This window comes from Somniosus microcephalus, chromosome 21 (genome assembly GCF_052327205.1).
Source record: "Somniosus microcephalus isolate GS21.2 chromosome 21, FLI_Smic_1.0, whole genome shotgun sequence".
Taxonomy (NCBI): domain Eukaryota; kingdom Metazoa; phylum Chordata; class Chondrichthyes; order Squaliformes; family Somniosidae; genus Somniosus; species Somniosus microcephalus.
This window is the reverse complement of record NC_141007.1, coordinates 66,327,426-66,348,366: the sequence shown is the minus strand read 5'-3', so window position 1 is coordinate 66,348,366 and position 20,941 is coordinate 66,327,426. Positions and strand designations below refer to the sequence as shown.

Here is a 20,941-nt window from a genome sequence, read left to right as displayed (position 1 = left end):
GACCTGCTGTGATTTCCAGCAAAAAAAATGTTTTTCGGTCTGTTTTTTGTTTTTCACAGACCCCAGCATCTGCAACATTTGACCCCTTGTGAACCCACCTCATTGTTCTTTGATGTAATGTTTTCCTGACTAACCTGTTTGGACACCATTCACACCTTTGATCGCTGTGATTATCTCTCTGCCGAGGTGCGACAAATGGCAGTTAGAAAGATTACCTGTAATCATCTGGCATTATTCTCTGACTATATAAGCTGTGTCTTTATGCATCTCTCCACTTCACTTGACGAAGGAGCAGCGCTCCGAAAGCTTGTGATTTCAAATAAAACTGTTGGACTATAACCTGGTGTTGTGTGACTTCTTACATTTGTCCACCCCAGTCCAACTCCGGCATCTCCACACCATATCTCTAATAAGTACAGCTAATCCACCTCCCCTTTTTCCCCCTCTATCTTTTCTAAATATGTTATGCCCTGCAATGTTTAATTCCCAGTCCTGATTTTTCTGTAGCCATGTCTCAGTAATCCCTACTATGACCGGTTCCTCACGACGCATGATTGCCTCCAGCTCCCCCGTTTTATTATGGGCACTGTGTGGCATGAATCAGTCATTCATGAAAGAAAGACTTATGAAATAATACTGAGCGGCCTGCGGGTGGCGCTGTCCAGGGAGAGTATAAATACTCGGGCACGGGCCCAGCTTGCGCAAGACATTCTTAACAGGAACTAGTGAAGGACACAACCAGACCTCCATGTTGTAAAACAGTTGATTAAAGCTTTGTTTAACGCTTAGACCAAGAGCCTAGTAGTTTTCTTACGTCACTGTGTGCATTGCTGTACAGACAATTTAACTCATTTTTAATATCAGTTCTTTTCACTTTATTTTTAACTATCGTTTTACACTCCTGTTCTATAACTCCATTTATTCCCTGGCCATCAATATCCTCCCTTACTTTACTCTTTCCTCTGCTCTCCTTTCCTGTTTTGTTTATATTTAGGCTGGTTTCATTTCTTGCAGATCCCTCCCCCCATCTTTCTAGATCTTGGTTTATACACAAGTTCAACAAGACTTGACTACTAAGATACAGGAAACCTCAAGTGATAATGGCTGCAGACTTCTGGATAAGCATCAGGTAAATTCCTTCCACTGTACATTGCGTGACTGCTTTGTCAAAGTATTTCTGGAGGTTAAGTTATTTATCAGAGTGAAATCACTGAAGAACTTTCCTTGCAAGTGAATAGCAAAGTGGTGCAGGGACAGGAAGAATTGGTGCCTCAGCCCATGCAGCTGCTTTCATACCATCTGGTATCGCATGGGTGACACTGCAACACTGTAAAGGCCGTGTCCCGTTACACAGGCGCGCATGTAGATGGTGGTGAAATGAATCAGAATCACCGGAACTGTAGCTACTTGACATACAAAGCCTGCTTCAACGATTGCTGTAAACACTTCAAAAATAAACTCAGTTGTTCTTTAAAAACCTCGCCACTTTGGAATTCTGCTTGCAAGATGCTGGACCATGCGTCACACATCAAGAAAAGCACCACAGTAACCAATATTTTGTTAAAAAAATTGATAAAGTTGCTCACGAGAAATAAAATTGAGCTAAATATAAGTTACTTTTTTGTTAAAACCCTTAGTTTGTCAATTTTTATGACATACAGTATCACACAGCCCCTTTAAACAGAAGGGTGTAGGCTAACTCTTCGTATGTATGTATTAGTCCTGTCTTTCGGATGAGAAGTTAAACCGAGGCCCCATCTGCTCTCAGGTGGACGTAAAAGATCCCATGGCACTATTTCGAAGAGGAGCAGGGGCGTTATCCCCGGTGTCCTGGCCAATATTTCTCCCTCAATCAACATCACTAAAACAGATTATCTGGTCATTATCACATTGCTGTCTGTGGGAGCTTGCTGTGAGCAAATTGGCTGCCGTGTTTCCTACATCACAACAGTGACTCCACTTCATAAAGTACTTCATTGACTGTAAAGCACTTTGGGGAGTCCAGTGGTCATGAAAGGTGCGATATAAATGCAAGTCTTCCTTTAAGATCAGAAAAGCTTTTCATAGGTCCTTCGATAAACAATTTTTACTGACACAAGATATCGTTCTGTCTTGAAAAGGCAGAACATGAAAAATCCAGTAACTGGTATTTACGACGTACTTAAAAGAAATATTTACTGTCTTAATGACTGCTATAAATTTTGTTTGAAACACAAATTATATATCCTTTAATATACCGAGATTTCAAATTCTGAATTAAAAAACTCTGGTTACACTAGTCAAATGGAAAAATACATTTGTACAGATTAAACACATTACCTCCACATAACTAGATGAAAGAATTAATGTTAGCAATTAAGTGTATGATTTCTGCCAAGGCCCATTAACAAATCATCAGTCACAATGTTTGCAAACCAAATGCAGGATCAGACACTTAAACATCTACTCCAGTTTAATAAACTGTATCTTAGCTTTGATTTAAACAAAAGATGAAGAAAACTGAAGGAAATCATTAAAATATATTGCATGCCTCACAGTACATTAAGATTTAATTGAAAAATCACTATTCATTTTACAAGACACTAGTTTGAACACAAGGACGTCAATATAAAATTTGTATGAACATGTCTAGCAGTGACACCACACTGGAAATGTCCACTACAGAGAAATGTCATGCTGTTCTCAGAGGCTTTACATTATCGGTTAATTCAGGTTTGAGATAGTTCAATAAAATTGTACCAAAAAATGCAATTCTGTTACAGTATGAAAAATACATGGTGAATAAAGGGAGGCTTCCAGCAGTATAGTCTTAAGGAGGAAATAATGCAATCCTTCAGTTCTTTCTTTGATTAGATGTAAGCCATTATTTTATTTTTTTCTGATATGTTAGCAAAGAGGTTATGAAGAATATTTATAAAACACTGGTTTGGCCTCAACTGGAGTATTGTGTCCAATTCCAGGCATTTTAGGAAGGATGTGAAGGCCTTCGAGAGGGTGCAAGAATGGTTCCAGGGATGAGGGACTTCAGTTACATGGATAGACTGGAGAAGCTGGGGTTGTTCTCCTTCGAGCAGAGAAGGTGGAGAGGAGATTTGATCGAGGTGTTCAAAATCATGAGGGGTCTGGACAGAGTAGACGGAGAGAAATGGTTCCCATTGGCGGAAGGGTCGAGAACCAGAGGACACAGATTTAAGTTGATTGGCAGAAGAACCAAAGGCGACATGAGGAAAAACTTTTTTTACGCAGCGAGTGGTTAGGATCTGGAATGCACGGCCTGAAAGGGTGGTGGAGGCAAACTCAATCATGACTTTCAAAAGGGAGTTGGATAAGTACCTGAAGGAAAACATTTTGCAGGGCTACGGGGAAAGGACGGGGGAGTGGGACTGGCTGAAGTGCTCTTGCAGAGAGCCGGCACGGGCTCGACGTGCCGAATGGCCTCCTTCTGTGCTGTAACCATTCTATGATTCTAAAGGGCTTGGGTTCTAATTGTAAAGGCTGTCTCTTTCAGAATTAGGGACTCAACATTCCTCAATTGGCTGAAAACCAGGTTCTGCTGCACAATTAATGAACTGCTAATGAAATCACAGGATCACATTGTTTTCAAACGTGCGATCTATGAAAATGTGATTTTGTTAGCGGCAATGAAAGAGTAGCAACTAATCATGACGCACTTGGAAAAACGATCCTTTAATTGAAGTCAATTAACCACTATAAGTAAAGGTTGATAATTCAGCTCTGGTGTGCGCAGTTGTTGAAGAAAACATCTGAACACCGATAGAGGAAAAAGCTCAGTTAGCAGCAAGGCTTTACAACGGTGAAAAGCACAGTAATGGAGCGGTGTAAACCGCATTTTCATGAGGGAAGCAGCGAATTTTGGCAGGAAAAGTGGAGAAAATAGAAAGTGAAGATGTCCATTATTGCTTGTATTTCATGATTAGTCGATGGAGGTAGCTGGCAGCACACACTGGATTAACATTAAGATGTGTTGACTCCTTGCTGGGTTATATAGTTCTATGGGTGTTGGGTGTCCCTGGTGCCCAGTTTCCAGCCATGATGTGACCACAGATGAGTACTAATCAGCTATATCACTGTGGGAGGATACTCCAAGTCTATGCCCACACAATTGCAGCAGGACTTGTTGGAGAGATTAGGAGTGGGAACTTTTGTTAATTCTCTCCTTCCAGCCTTGGTTTGCTGAAGCCCATTATGGAGTCACTACCACTATTGCTGCAGAGATTAGCATAGGGCAGGTATTGAACCCCTGACATTCGTCACAGCAGCCACATTTTATAAACTATTTTTATGCACCATGATCAATCCAAGTTATTAGTTCTGATCCATCAAGAATGAGTGCAGTGAAGGATAAGGGCAACAGATATTGATATAGCCAACATGACTATAGTTCACCATCAAATGTCAAAACATTTGATTAATTCCAGACAACACAATAGAGATCAATGTGGACTGATTCTTTAAAAATACAACTTTATACAGACCTGGAAATATTGATGCAAATTAAGTTTTGTAATTATATATTTATATAAATTATATTTCCATCGATCATGCAACATAAAACCTATGGAAAAAATATCAAATCGATTGCATCTCTGACAAATACTATTGTCTCAAATCAATGTTTTATCTTGGAGCAGTTCAAATCATTTGGAACAATACAATCTGATAAATTAAAGTATATTTGAAGCCTCAATGTGCGGTCTTATTTTACACAACTTGACATTTCCATTCTCCACACTCTCAAACTAGAATTCTTAAAATCCAAAATATGGAGAAGCTTTACATACTTTCATCTACCAAGAACTAGGGCACAGCTACCAAATTTATTTTACCTGTGGCCACTTGAGTGAGAGAGAGAATCATTTTGTACACTATTGCTTTTGCACGGCAACCCTCCTTCCCTGCTTGGGGGTGGGGGGAGAGGGTTGCAGAGCTAGAGTTGGGAACGCCAGTATTTCTGAGCTCAGTTTTTTCTTGGATCAAAATATAGAAATACTGTACCTATAATGTTTTTGCATCAGCATGAAATCTGGTTTACGCACTGGTATGGAAGTATTACTGTAATTCTAATATGTGGAGTGGCATATAATTGCCATATGTTTCCTGGCACCTGATGCAACCAATGGCTCATATCTTCCAATGCAAGTATGAGTTAGGTTTATATTAAATACAATGGAAAGATGATGAGGCAGGGCACATCCCTTTACACACACTCTTCCTAAAAGAATAACATGCTGGTAAAACGAAACATGTGAGAGTGTATTAAATTCCCTCCTCATTTTATCTCCCTACAGGGCGTTTGCTCCTCGCTGAGTATTCACAGAGAACGTATGAGCAACATTCTCTCCCCAATTGGAGCTGATCAGAGCAAAATCAAAGATTTTGATATAAATGAAATGAAGTTGTAGACAGGTTATTTGGGTTGAAAACAAATAAATCCCCAGGGATAGATTGTATCCCACAGTACTGAAAGAGGCCAAGGAGATTTGTTAGGCATTGACAATCATTTTGAGATACTGGCGAGCGATCAGTAGACTAAAAACATGCTAACATTGGTGTCCATATTAAAAAAGGGGAGACAAAACAGAAAGAGACCCATTAGTCTTGCTTGCATTCTGTGTAAAATCTGGAGTAAAGTTGAGGGTTATCTATACAATAATAACCTAGTAAATAGTGTAGAAAAAGTGCCGTGTAAAATTGCATTAAGGGTTGCCTTTGAAATTCATAAGAGAAATACCCTACAGATTGACTAAAGATGCCCATCACATCAATCTCATCAATTTATAATCTCAAACTCTGGTCACCGCTATAGTTACTCAGCACCCGTTAGCGCTGATTTACGATGCTACACTGAATTGCCTATGTAACCATTGCTACTCATTTTGTTAAGTAACTCAGTCCATTAAAGATTTGCTTCTTAACTGCTAAGTAACTCCGATTACATCTTTGTATGTCTATTAAGCTTTTGTGTACCCAACTTTAACTTAAAGTTGTGATTTGTCACCAATAAATACTGTTTAGTGCGAGGCTTGTGGCCTGGCTTCTTGATGATTTGGCAAGAAAAGAGTTAATTCACTGACTCAGCAGCTTGAGGGTAACCGAATCGAGGGTTAGTAAATTAAATTATTGATCAGAACTGGTTAGTGTAAGACAGTTTGGCGAGCAGAGCCAGGTGTAATTCATTTCCTAGACCTACACTGGGAGGTAAAATCCCAGATGATGCCTTAGTAAGGGGTTGAAGGAGGTGTCATGAATCTTATCATGACTCATGAAGTAACACTGGGCGGCCAGCTGGTGGCGCCGTCCAAGGAGTATAAATACTCGGGCGTGGGCCCAGCTTGCTCAGGATGTTTCTGTAACCAGGAACTAGTGATTGTAACTAGAAATCTCATGGTTTTGAAACAGTTGATTAAAGCCTTGTTTTATACTTGAACCAAGCGCTCAGTCGTCTTTTTACATCAGGAGGGAATTAAGGATTTGTATGATTTCTCGGCATATCTCTCTCAGGATACCAAAACCCAGCTTTCTTACAACTGTAGTCAGCATGGGATAAAGAAAAAGCTACTTAACCAATCAACTTCTTTGAGCAAGTAACAACCCAAGTGGACTATGGAAAACTTTATGACGTATTGTACCTAGACTTCCAAAAGGCATTTGACAAAGTTCCACATGAAAGGCTACGAGCTAAACTCAAAGATGTAGGGATTCAGGTAAGTTCTGTGAATGGATAACAAACCGGTTGAAGGTTAGAAAAGAACGAGTACTTGTGAGAGGAGTTATGTCGGGAGGGCAGGGAGTGTGTTGCTTCAGGGGACGACCACTGTTTCGAATTTACACGAGGGAAACATTCATGCATGAGACACAACGTAGAGAAGAGCCACGAGGCTGATCCCTACTGTCAAAGGGCTGAGCTACAAGGAAAGGTTTTCACAGCTTGGAAAGGAGGCATTGCAGAGGTGAACTTAGAGATATACAAGATAGTTATGGGGATGGAAAAGATAAACCCAGAATATTACTTTTAATTAAATTATAAGCAGATTCAGGCAAGTAAAAGGTAAATTTAGGACTGATGTGAGAAATCTTTTCCTGACACAGAGTGATCAACAAATGGAATAGACTTCCAGATAGAGTAGTGAAGAAAACTCTGGGATCACTTAAGGAACAATTGGATGCTGCACTGGGGGTCTCTAGGATCTCTCTGAATGGATAAATGACTTTCCTCATCCATAATTAACTTGTGATCTTGTAACTCAATAAGTCCAAGATGGGTAACACTCTTTCCCTATACTGGAGAAAGAAGATTTGAGAAGTTATTAAACATACGCACTGGAGAGGAGTGCAATTGACCGACGGGCAGTCCTCGAACGCAAGCTTGCAACCTTTTGGTCAGGAATCAACTGCTCTGCCACTTCAGCCAACAGGCATTCTTAACTTTAAAAAAATGGGACAGGCCCTTTATTTATAATATGGAAATGGCTTGGTCTTGGATTTCCGCACTTTGCACTATGCCTAGAATACTGGTCTAAAAGACAAAACCGAGCTAGGGGCATTTTCTGAAACAATTTTTCAGGATCCTAACCCGAGGACACAGTTCAGTTAAAAAAAAAGGCATTGCAGTGTAAATTCAGTAATATATCACAGTAAATTCTGGAATAATGTAATTGGAGTAATTGATTACAAGCTGTCAATGGACCCGAAATAAGGATCCTCCAAGGTTTTGAAGGCAAGTATCAGAAAGGAAAAACATTCTTCGCCTACTTACTATGCCAGATGCTACATATTTTACCAGATGTGCATTTTTAAATTGCATTTACTTCAATATTCAGAGTCAATTTGCTACGCTAATAAGTAAATCAGAAATCAATATTAATCAGTAGGTAGTTAAAGTACCTTCATCACTGGCTGTGCAAAATATTTTGCGCTCCAATCACAGAAACCCGTTTGCATAGTTGTAGATATGAAACCTTTGTGTCCAACTCCATCCTCCGAATCTTCAACAGTCTGGAACCAGAAATCAAGTTTTAACTACACTCCACATTTGTCATAATAGTCTTAGCTGCAGTATTTGTCCTGTTAAACAACTGCTGGATTTTGGCTTTCCCATTTTAAGTTAGAGCTGGTGAATGTTCTGTAACCTAAGTCAAAGTCCTAACTGGTAGGGTGGTCCTAGCTGGACAATAAGATGTGCTGTTTTAGCTGGTTAAACTCCAGCAGTACCTCTGTGCATAATGGGGAGGGGGGGTGGGGGGCATAAGCTTTGGCCAATCAATCTGCACCCAAGCTCTCTGGATTTAAGTGGGGTAAGTGCATACGCCATATCAAGCAAAAAATTCTATACATTCAGTCGCATGTTTTGGAAATCCAAGCATGGTACATGCATCGTTGTTTCAGATACTCAGCTGACCATAAGAATGGTTCACTGTAACATACACAACCTTTGGCTTTAAAAGATCTTATTATAATGAGGATACAGTCTAATAAAAAGGCAAACTTGTACCTTAAATTGAAGTCAAAGCAAGTTTTACAGGACTTGGGAGTGAACAAAATCACCTCATTACATTAAAACCAAAATAATGACAATTAGTATAGATAAAAGAAACCTGCAAATTTGCAAATGAAAACAGAAAGAGAAACATCTACAGCAGGTCAATCAACCTCTGAAGGAGAGAGATAGATTAATGTGCTGGGTGTGACCCTTCATCAGATTTTTCAGATGCTGATTGACTCTCTGTATTTCCAGTATTTTTTTTGCAAGGCAATTCATAGCCCTTCCCTCCAACAGTACACTTTAGAAACTATTCCCAACATACCATTTAAAGGAGTTAAGTAATGTACACGTCCTGGAGTTTATAGGATCCTTCTCTAAAATTGCTAAACACTGGCAGTTCACTTGTTCTATACAAATTCAATGTGCAACGTATTCCTCAGTGTATACCAGTCTGCAAATAATACTGCACTGCAGTTCTTTTGATTAAATAGGCAATGAAAGTTCGCATAAAGTTACTAGATGTCACAGGAGAAGAAAACCCAGACTTTTAGTTATTCTATGGAACTCAAAGGTAAGCATGCTCACTTAGATAAGTGTTAATTATGTTTAAAAACCATAACAGGAATTTGGAGATATTAAACACCCCAATGAAGGCAAAGTACTGTTAACTTTTGCAACCTTCCAACAGACAACATTGTTCAAAGAAAATCAAGTCTCTTAAAACAATGAAGGCTGGAATTGAAGGCGCCTGGCCTTGGCTCAGAGGCAGCACTCCGAGTCAGAAGGTCACGGGCTCAAGAGACTTGAGCACATAATCTAAACTGACACTTCAGTGCAGTACTGAGGGAGCGCTGCACGATCGGCGGTGCCGTCTTTCCAATGAGGCATCATCTGCCCTCTCAGGTGGTCGTACAAGATCCCATGGCACTATTTGAAGAGGAGGAACGAGTTCTCCTGATGCCCTGGTCAACATTTATCCCTCAACCCACGTCCAAAACAGATGGTTTGGTCATTTACACCATTGCTGTTTGTGGGAACTTGCTGTGTGCAAATTGGCTGCCGTGCTTCCTACATTACAGCATCATGTACTTCTTAGGCTGCAAAGTGCTTTAGGACTTCCTGAGATTCTGAAAGATAATTTATAAATGCAAGCTCTTTCTTTCTTGGTACATATCAAAAAAGGTACTCTATTCAAATTTAACTGTTCTTGCTAACAGATGATGGTAGCAGGAATTTTAGATTCTCCACTGAATAATACCATGGGTACCACAATACCCTGAATTAGTGACCTGATAATATATAATAGACACATCTTGGGTGTCTTGTACAATTGCAGATATAGCATGTTAGTAAGTTTTATCGACCTATTTACCTTTATTCTCCTCTAGAAATGTTCAAAGCCACAGTTCCTCTGGGTTTCCCACAATTGTCACTGGAACTCAGCACAGCCCTGTATCACAGTCATCATAAAGTCATATTTGCTGACTTTGGGCAACTGCATAAAGACTACCATTGGCTAGTCTGAATCAGAGAGGGTTGCAAAGATGCACAAATGATTCTGCACATTTTAAAATCATAGATGAATTTTGGTGTTGCCAGAACAGTCATTCACACTAGTCCCTGGGGAAATGCTCCTTAGCAACCCAAGTTGGAATGTTTCATCGATATCATTAAGAAGGCATCCCCTGATAACCAAGATCAGGAACTCAGCGAAGTTGGTGATTTTTACTGCATTCTGATTAAATTACATGGTAATTACAGTGGTTTGAGCAACCAACGTTCTTGCAGAAACGGAGAAATTTGTTTGCAGCCCTTAAGTTGCAGCATCACGTTCCTGTTTTTTTTTCTTAGAGTGCAATCAGTTCCTAATATTATTTTAACTTAATTGCAACTTTTAACTTAATTTTCTTTTATTAAACCGAGTTCTGAGCTCTCACTCGTTAATCTGTAATTTTTGAAACCGAGTTGAATTTAATTAGAATAGAAAATGGATTTTTGTTTTTGAAGAGGGTCCTTGTCACTGTTTTGGGGGGGGGGGGGGGGGGGCGGCAGAACCAAAGCAGGACAGCCACACGTTATTTTCATTATGGCTATGTCAGACAAAAGTAACGCGATTATATCTCAACACACAGCATGCTTGAAAAAAACAACTTGTCAAAAGATTTCGCTATTTCAGTGTCTCTTTCAGGGAAAGCAGGTTTTCCAGCAAAGCATCTCCTCAGAAATTTCCATTTCTGCTTAATCGGAACTGTGCACACAGTAATAAATAGCTCTCAAGCTATTTGCTTTTCAAAATAATCGGTACTGCTGTCAATTTAAAAAGTACAAACATTACACAGCTGACACAAAGTAAAAGGTTGTAACATTATCTCAGCTGAAGGAATAAAATAAATGATTCATCAGAGGTGCTGCTTGCTCTCAACAGGAATTTAGTTTAATCATTGAAAGGAGAAGAAGGATATCCACATGGAAGAGAGCAGCCTGCAGTGCTGTGCTGATGGTGATTTCAAATCACACTTCTCATTTACATCCAAGATGCCACCGAGGTAGATCTGGAATTCACTCATGAGTCAGACTCTGCGAAGACCACCTACTTCCACCTCCGTAACATAGAAGATAGGAGCAGGAGTAGGCCATTCGGCCCCTCGAGCCTGTTCTGCCATTTAATGAGATCATGGCCGATCATCCAAATTCACTACCCTGTCCCTGCTTTCTCCCCATGTCCCTTTAGCCTTAAGAAATATATCTAACTCCTTCAACGCCCATCTCCGCCTCTGCCTCAGCCCATCTGCTTTTGTTATTCGCAGGCTCGACTATTCCAACGCTCTCCTCGTCAGTCTCCCATCATCCACCCTCCATAAACTCTATTTCATCCCAAACCCTGTCGCCCGTATCCTAACCCGCACCAAGTCCAGCTCACCAATATTCCGTGCTCGCTGATCTACATTGGCTCCCAGCCCATCAATACTTTGATTTTAAAATTCTGATCCTCGTGTTCAAATTCCTCCATGGCCTTGCCCCTCCCCATCTCTATAACCTCCTCCAGCACTACAACAGTCCAAGAGCTTTGCGTTCCTCCAACTCTGGCCTCTGAATCCCCCACTCCCTTCACCCCACCATTGGCAACCGTACCTTCAGCAGTGTAAGCACTAGGCTCTGGAATTCCCTCCCTCAATCTCTCTGCCTTTCCACCTCTTTCTCCTCCTTCAAGACCTTCCTGAAAAACCTACCTCTTTAACCAAGCTTTTAGTCACCCATCCTAATATTTCCTTCTTTGGCGGTGTCGATTGGTTTCATTCAGTAAAAGACTACTTTATTTCAGTGTTTTTAGTTCTTTATCTTCTATGTACAGGTAATACCATATCCAACAGATTCCTTACCTGATCTGGCCCCTTATCGAACATCTTTCGCGTTCTGGAAAACTGGTGAGAGTGTGGAGTGTACTGCACCCCCACAGTGACGACAGTTCCTTGCCGTGATGCTGACGATATATCTCTGGGTCCTGCCTGTTTACTCACATCATTGGTTAGACTGGAACTACTTGTGCTGGGTATGGGAGGTGAACCTCTGGAACAGAAAAGCAGATTTAAGTCAAGACAGAATCTTCTGCAAAGTGATAACGTTTACCTACATGGAAATAACCTTACTACCAGGAAATAATGCTACCCGTTATTCAATGCAAATGAGAAAGAGAACAGTAACGTTCAAATGTTTGAACAAAACCGGTGTTAGGTTTAAAAAAAGACTTGACACATTGGCACCAACTCTACATCAGCTACAGAGTTGTGGGTTCAAGTGCTTCCGAAGTTAAGGGTGACAGCAGGGTAGTTCCTTCTACTCTGCCCCAACAATGTGCCTTAATTCTAATCTCAGGAAAGGACCAGCTACTGCACCAATGTGATATTTCCATTTCCCACAGAAGAAATCACTTGTGATCTTTTTGTGCAAGTCAACTTGTGCCAAATTAGAGGCAGTTTTATGCTGTGGAGCCTGTGGTCACTAGGAGTTGGGTGGAGACAGCTCAAGGTCATTCGACAATGGCGTGTATAGCGAGTGAGCAACAAAGATCTTTGTCCTATTAGTGTGAGCTGGATCTGAAACCAGGTGCTAGCAGCGATAGGGCAGCGTGTTAACGAACTGTATCGTTCAGACCTCTAAAATTTTGTGTATGGCAACTTTAGATTGGTTATTTCTTGAGGCTAGAAAACGTGATTATCAGGAAATTCCAGTTTTAGTTGACATTTTGTGCTAATGAAGCTTGAGAAGACGTGAAACAGACTTTCCAAACTTTGTAAATGATATTCAAATTAGTGAACAAAGGAACTAACATTATTTATTTCATGTACATGAGGCAAACGAACCTTGGGAGCAAAACTAATCAGATACTACTTGGAGAAACAAAGATGGGGAGGGAAGAAATCCACCAGGCTCACTTATAGTCAACAATTCTTTAAAGAAAGAAAGTTCCTTTGAAGAAAAAGTTGCACTTCATAGCACCTTAATCTTGTGTTTAAGAAATATTTCAAAGAGCTACACGTTCATTAAGATAATCTGAAGTGCAGTGATTGTTTTGAAGGCAAATGTAACATTATTGGGTTTGGTTCCAGGGCTGCGTGCTCCGAATTTATCCCAACACTACGGGAATGGGGGTCACCACAAAACTTGGTCACCCGAACGTGCTACAGAACTATGAAATAGTCATTCAATACTACAGACTACTGAATTCCTAAGGGCTTAAATGTGGAAGTGATGTACTTAATAAACCACATAACATGTCTGAAATAGCCACAGGCACACACCTGGATGAATCCTCTTGGAACTGGAGCCTCATGTACATCAAATATCAACTCTGAAGCAAGGGCAGAGTGCCCAAGCAATGATTAACAGTTACATTGTTATCCAGGGATCCAGCATACATCAAGATTAATTTCACGAACTCATGCTTTCATAACTCCCATAGGCATGATGGCTTAAGTGTCTAAGTGCGAATATAAAATCCCGTACCTAAATTATTTAATTAGTGGCACTACACCTAGCTACAATCGATCGGTTTTTCTCTCGACACCTGGCTTAAAGGAATTAAATTTGCTCTGCACTTAAGAGACCAGCACGATTTGCTTTTTCTTCAAACATATAAAAATGACGTCATGTACAAGTTAAAGCTGCAGTATAATGCCAAACAGAAAGCTCACTGTCGAAGGTTTGTTCCTGGTAAATGTGGCCACATAAAGAACATAGGTGCTTGATTAAAAAAAAGGTGACACAGAATTGGGGTAAACACCCCCATAATAACCAACTCCAATTATCTTTTTAAATGGTCACCTATACAAGTCAGACATCAGCAGATGAAACTGTGCTCTTGAGCAACTTGTTTTGTCAGATTACACAATACCATACGCGATGGGACAGGTATTTCACACAACTCACTGTCACCAGTGTGTTGTAATTTTAAGCTAACTTCCTCTTGGTCTTGCCACCTCTTTAATAAAAGCAGACCTCTTATCCAATGTACCCCGTAATTTTTATTTTGGGTGTGCGGCCCCTTTAAGGGGCTGCGGGGCCCATTCATAGTTTTGCACAACTTATAGGGAACATTGCTCTCATCCCTTATGAGCCATATGTTGCAGTCCTGCAGATTTCTAACCCTACATTTTGTCCCTAGGTCTTGTGCCCTTTAGGGTTCGCACAATCTTACATCCTAGTGCCCACTGCGCTCTATTTCTCTCCAAGCCACTCTGGAACACAACATCATCAACCGATGAGCTCAAGCTGGGTTAAGATTAAAAACTAACTACAGGAAACTTTGGTTTATCCGGAGGTTGTATGGCCGGAAACTTTGCTCTAACGGCAGAAATCAGCAGCCGTTTTAGTTAGTTTTTTTTTCTTCTCCTAGCATTCTGTTAACAGCCAGGCTCTGGAAAGCGTCTTTGGAGCTTCGCAACAGCTTCAGAGATGCTTCAAGGTACGGGCCGAGTGTTTACGAGCTGTTGCTGAGTGTTTGTTGTCAAATACGGAGATTTTCATCTCCGTATGCTTCAACGTTGACTTTGCATGTCCGGCACTTTTGATAGATCGGCAACACGCCGGTCCCGTCAGTGCCGGATATCAGAACTTTTCCTGTAGATTAATTTTTTTTGTTACAAAATTTCAACGAGTAGGACATATACCGAATAATACTACCCTATGAACAATGACAGCAGTAAATGGCCCAATCATTAAAAACTACGCTCTGCTCCTGACGTTAACGTGTGTAATCAGTCTCTTTATCAATAACAGCAGCAAAAAATGCTGGCAATGCTCAGCAGGTCAGGCAGCATTGTTTTATCAATTGTTTGCCCTGGACCATACTGGTTCCCATAATTTTGCGGTTCAGTTTCTGTCACTCTCTCAGGCCAGGGGCTTAAATATCTAATTAACCATTAAACTGCCTGGAATACACTGAATTTGGAGCAGAGATGTGATTACATAATAGTTCCTCCGATATCTCCATTTGCCTGTGCAAAACTGAGGTCAATGAGGTGGCCCAGGAAAAAAAACCCCAATTGATGGAGTCATAGCTGAGATAAAGATGATTGTGGTTGTCACATGCCAATCATCACAGTCCCAGGACATTGCTGGAGTGCCTCAGGGACGTACCCTCAGCCCAACCATCTTCAGCTGCTTCATCAATGACCTTCCCCCCTCCACCATAAGGGCATCAGAGGAGCTATTTACTGATGATGCACAACTCCCTTGACAATGAACCATCCCATGTCAGCCTATAGCAGGACCTGGATAACATCCAGGCACGTGCCGGCGAGTGGTAGGCAACACAAGAACCAAGTAATGATCTATTGCCGATCCTTCGTAGTCGCTGGGTCAAAATCCTGGAACTCCCTACCTAACAGCACTGTGGGAGTACCTTCACCACACGGACTGTAGCAGTTCAAAAAAGTGGCTCACCACCACCTACTCAAGGGCAATTAGGGATGGGCAATAAATGCTGGCCTTGCCAGTGACGCCCACATTCCATAAACAAATAAAAAAGACAGCACCATTAGCGAGTTCTCCACCATCAACATCTTGGTGATCACCACTGACGAGGGAGGGTGCCTTTGCCTTAGTGGAACGTTCTCACCTCTGAATCAGAAGGTGCAGAGTTCGAAACCCCGCCCCAGTCAGTCCCATTAAGGAGAGACCAGGTCGCCGGCTCTGAATTCTGGGTTGTCATCTGGCGGGATAGTTGCACCTGGTACGTGCTGGTGTGCCCCCTCATTGTAAAACACTCCCGGCGTATAGCACCAACTACACTATTGGCTGGTACATATGAACAATGACGGACCGGTAAAGACCCTCTGGTCCAGCTAGCCTGTCCCACACAACTGGATACATTGTGTATCACAATATATACGCTCCACCCCACCCCAAAACCACGTGATCTCCTGGAAGAGGCAAAAAAAGATAAAAAACCCAGGCCAATTTGAGGGAAAAAGATCTGGGAAATTCCTCTCCGACCCATCTAGGTGATCAAAACTAGTCCAGGAGATGGTATAAAGATGGTTATGGCCATGGAAAGAGTGTTTATGTCGTGGCCTGTCACGCTGTTAATCTGTATTCGATTTTTTATTAACACAATTTTGTTTTGAGTGATTAACGCCACGAGGACTGTGGTAGTTCAAGGATAAGACTCAGCATCGCCATCTCAGGGCAATAAATGCTGCCTAGTATGTTGTCTCCCACATCCCAAGACCAAATATAAAAAAGGTCAATTTCCCCCCAAAAAATTGGAGTTAGGATTGAGTGGTATGTGAATGCACAAATCATTCAAAACTGAATTGGAGAGTTATATGTAACAGAGATGTGGCTTAGGTTTGGATAGGGCAGGCAAGTTAAAATTACTCATTATAATATTTTCAGGAGAGATAGGGAGGGAAGAAAGATGGGTGAGTTAGCGAAGAACAGGTACAGAAATAATCAAAAAGGCTAATGGAATGCTGACTTTTATATCTAGAGGACTAGAATACAAGAGGGTAGAAGTTAGGCTACAGCTATACAAAACCCTGGTTAGACCACACTTGGTGTACTGTGAGCAGTTCTGGGCACCACACCTTAGGAAGGATATATTCACCTTGGAGGGAGTGCAGCATAGATTTACCAGAATGATATCTGGACTTCAAGGGTTAATAAACTTACAGGGCTACGGGGATAGAGCAGGGGAACGGGACTGACTGGATTGCTCTAGAGAGCCGGCATGGACTCGATGGGCTGAATGGCCTCCTTCTGTGCCGTGATAGAATGCAACATATATATCTATACAGCTGTGCATCGAAGAATAGAGTTCACAGAATAGAATCATAGAATGGTTACAGCACAGAAGGAGGCCATTCGGCCCATATGCTTTCTTAACTGCTTTCCCAATCTGCCCTGCCAGCTTCAACAATTTGTGCACATGCACCCCCAGGTGTCTCTGTTCCTGCACCCCTTTTGTTTATATTGCCTCTCCTCGTTCTTCCTACCAAAATGTATCACTTTGCACTTTTCTGCGTTAAATTTCATCTGCTGCGTGTCCGTCCATCCCACCAACCTGTCTATGTCCTCTTGAAGTCCATCACCATCCGCCTCACTGTTCACTATACTTCCAAGTTTTGTGTCATCAACAAATTTTGAAATTGTGCCCTGTACACCCACGTCCAAGTCATTAATATATATCAAGAAAAGCAGTGGTCCTAGCACCGACCCCTGGGAAACACCACTGTGTACCATCCTCCAGTCTGAAAAACAACCGTTCACCACTACTCTGTTTGCTGTCACTTAGCCAATTTCATATCCATGCTGCCACTGTCCCTTTTATTCCATGGGCTTCAACTTTGCTGGCAAGCCTATTATGCGGCACTTTATCAAACGCCTTTTGGAAGTCTATGTACATCATATCAACTGCATTGCCCTCAACCTTCTCTGTCACCTCATCAAAAAACTCAATCAAGTTAGTTAAACACGATTTGCCATTAACAAATCCATGCTGGCTTTCCTGAATTAATTCACACTTGTCCAAGTGACTGTTAATTTTGTCCCGAATTATCGTTTCTAAAAGCTTCCCCACTACCGAGGTTAAACTGACTGGCCTGTAGTTGCTGGGTTTATCCTTACACCTTTTTGAACAAGGGTGTAACATTTGCAATTCTCCAGTCCTCTGGCACCACCCCCGTATCTAAGGTGGATTAGAAGATTATGGCCAGTACCTCTACAATTTCTATCTTTACTTCTCTCAGCATCCCAGGATGCATCCAATCCAGTCCTGGTGACTTATCTACTTTAAGTACCCATGATGTGGAGATGCTGGTGTTGGACTGGGGTGGACAAATGTAAGAAGTCACACAACACCAGGTTATAGTCCAACAGTTTTATTTGAAATCACAAGCTTTCGGAGCGCTGCTCCTTCATCACTTCACCTGATGAAGGAGCAGCGCTCCGAAAGCTTGTGATTTCAAATAAAACTGTTGGGACTATAACCTGGTGTTGTGTGACTTCTTACTTTAAGTACAGCCAGCCTTTCTAGTACCTCCTCTTTATTAATTTTTATCCCATCCAGTATCTCAACTACCTCCTCTTTCACTATGACTTTGCATCTGTCTTTACCAAGGAAAAAAATGCTGCCAAGTACTCATTCAGTACCTCTGCCTCCATGCGTAGGTCTCTTTTTTGGTCCCTAATTGGCCCCATCCCTCCTCTTACTACCGGTTTACTATTTCATGGATAAATTGTGATTAAAACTAAACAAACTTAAAAGGAAGGTAAATGATTCAATTAAGTCTAACAATGAAGAGTAAATCATGAGGAATATAGAAATTGTAGTGGGGAGGTGAAGAGATTAGAAGGGATAAAAGGGAACATGAAAAAGGCTAGCAGATAATATAGGAGTTAATGAGGGTTTTCATAAGCATATAAAAACATATAAAGAGCTAGAATAGTTTAAGAGCATAGGACCACTCAGGGATGAAGAGAGAGTCTAATTGTGAACAATGAAGGTATGGCAGAAATATTAAATACTCTGCATTAGCTTTTTACAAAAAGTGGTGAAAGTAAGGATCTAGGTGTACTGGAGGATATGGAACAACTGTTACAGATAACTAGAAACGGAATGGGTTTGGAAAGAAATAGTGTAACTCAAAATGGATAAATCCATCAAAATGGATGGCATGCACCCTAGACTGTTGAAGCAAGTTAGCGAGGCGCTCGCTGAGGCTCTGGTCAGAAGTTTTTCAATCCTCAAATATGCAAATTGTGCTGTGCGACTGGACAGTATCCAGTATTAATCTTCAAGACAGCGAAGTAGAAAACGGTTAGGTGTGGACCAGTTAATCTAACACCAATTGTGGGCAAGCTGTTAGGAATCATAACTCAAGATAAAATGAGTGAACATTGATTAATCAAGGACAGCCAGCATAGAATTGGTAAAGGCGAGTGATGTTTGACAAATTTTAATAGAGTTTTCTGAAAAGCTGACTAACTGGATAGATACAGGGAATGCAGGTGACGTTGTGTATATTGATTTTCAGAAGGTTTTTGATAAGGAGTCTTGCAAAGGAATTGCTAGAAAAAGGTGTTTGGCACAAATGGAAATGTAGCAGCATGGATAGAATGTTGGCTGACAGACATGGAGCAAAGCGTTATGGTACAATAGCAAAATACTGTGGATGCTGGAAATCTGAAATAACAACAGAAAATGCTGGAAACACTCAGCAGGTCAGGCAGCATCCGCGGAGAGAGAAACAGAGTTAACGTTTCAGGTCGATGACCCTTTGTCAGAACTGGAAAAAGCTAGAGAAGTAACAGATTTTTAAGCATGCGTAGGGGTAGGGAAAGGGAGGAGGGGAGGAAAGAACAAAGGGAAGGTCTGTGATAGGCTGGAAGGCAGGAGAGATTAAAAGACAAAAGGGATGATGGTGCAAGGCAAAAGGAGATGGTAATGGGACGAGTTAAGAAACAAATGATCAATTCTGCCATTGCCAGTTACACCTCATATTGAGTCATACATCATTTGAACTTGGGCAGAGAGAAAACTCTTGACATCATCTAGACGAGGGAACTAGATGTAATATCTCCAAGTTTGCAGACGACACACAGCTGGGTGGGCATGTGTGCTGTGAGGAGAAACTCCAGTATAATTTGGACAGGTTGGGTGATTATACTGCATCTGCCATGCATCTGCCCAATGTGGATAAATGCGAGGTTATCCACTTTGGTGGCAAAAACAGGAAGGCAGATTATTATCTGAACGGCAATAGATTGGGGGAAGGGGAAGTGCAACAAGACCTGGGTGTCCTTGTGCACCAGTCGCTGAAGGTAAGCATGCAGGTGCATCAGGCGGTTAAGAAGGCAAATGGTATGCTGGCCTTCGTAGCGAGAGGATTCGAGTACAGGAACAAGGATGTCTTGCTGCAGTTGTACAGGGCCTTGGTGAGGCCACATCTTGAGTATTGTGTGCAGTTTTGGTTGCCTTATCTGAGGAAGGATGTTCTTGCCATGGAGGGAGTGCAGCGAAGATTCACCAGGCTGATACCTGGGATGGCAGGAATGACGTATGAGGAGAGATTGGGTCGATTGGGCTTATACTCGCTGGAGTTTAGAAGAATGAGAGGGGATCTCATTGAAACTTAAAAAAATTTAACAGGACTAGACAGACTAGATGCAGGAAAGATGTTCCCGATGGCGGGGGAGTCCAGAACCAGGGGTCACAGTCTAAAGGGGTAAGCCATTTAAGACGGAGATGAGGAGGAATTTCTTCACCCAGAGAGTGGTGAACCTGTGGAATTCTCTACCACAGTTGAGGCCAATTCATTAAATATATTCAAGAAGGAGTTAGATATATTTCTTAAGGCTAAAGGAATCAAGGGATATGGGGAGAAGGCAGGGACAGGGTACTGAGTTTGGATGATCAGCCATGATCTCATTGAATGGCGGAGCAGGCTCGAGGGGCCGAATGGCCTACTCCTGCTCCTATCTTCTATGTTTCTATCTTTGATTCCTCTAGCAAATAGCTGGCATAGACATGAAAGGCCGAATTGTCGTCTTCTGTGCTGTAAACTTCTATGGTTCCTTCATAATTGATGTTCAGTACATTGATTAAAATTTTGAGCTCTTAATTTTGTTAAACTGTACGCTGCCAAAATAGTTGTATTTTCACAAATGTTTGTATTACAATCTAAACCTTTTTTCATAACTGCACAATATGATCAATTTGTGATAATAGCACATTTTTTCACCAGACATAAAGGAGTTAATAAAGAAACCATTTAAGTACTGATTAATAACAGCATCCCTAGGCTAGAGAAGAGGTACAGTACTGCTATAATTGCTCTTAAAATGAAATATACCCTTGGGTTGTAATTAAGTTAAATTAATAAGGAGTCATTTACTTTATTTTACTATGTCATACTGTCCACATATGGTGAGCTGATG

General features: G+C 41.3%; 1 protein-coding gene across 3 annotated transcripts in view; it reads right to left on the bottom strand.

The window, feature by feature from the left end:
- Positions 1-20,941, bottom strand: part of rptor (regulatory associated protein of MTOR, complex 1) — a 432,389-nt gene that overhangs the window by 89,171 nt on the left and 322,277 nt on the right. For all 3 annotated transcript variants that reach the window (XM_085963808.1, XM_085963809.1, XM_085963810.1), the window contains 2 exons: positions 11,884-12,070; positions 7,906-8,016 (listed from right to left, as the gene is read on the bottom strand). In XM_085963808.1, coding sequence (XP_085819934.1) covers positions 7,906-8,016; positions 11,884-12,070 — 298 coding nt within the window. The remainder of the gene's footprint in view (positions 1-7,905; positions 8,017-11,883; positions 12,071-20,941) is intronic.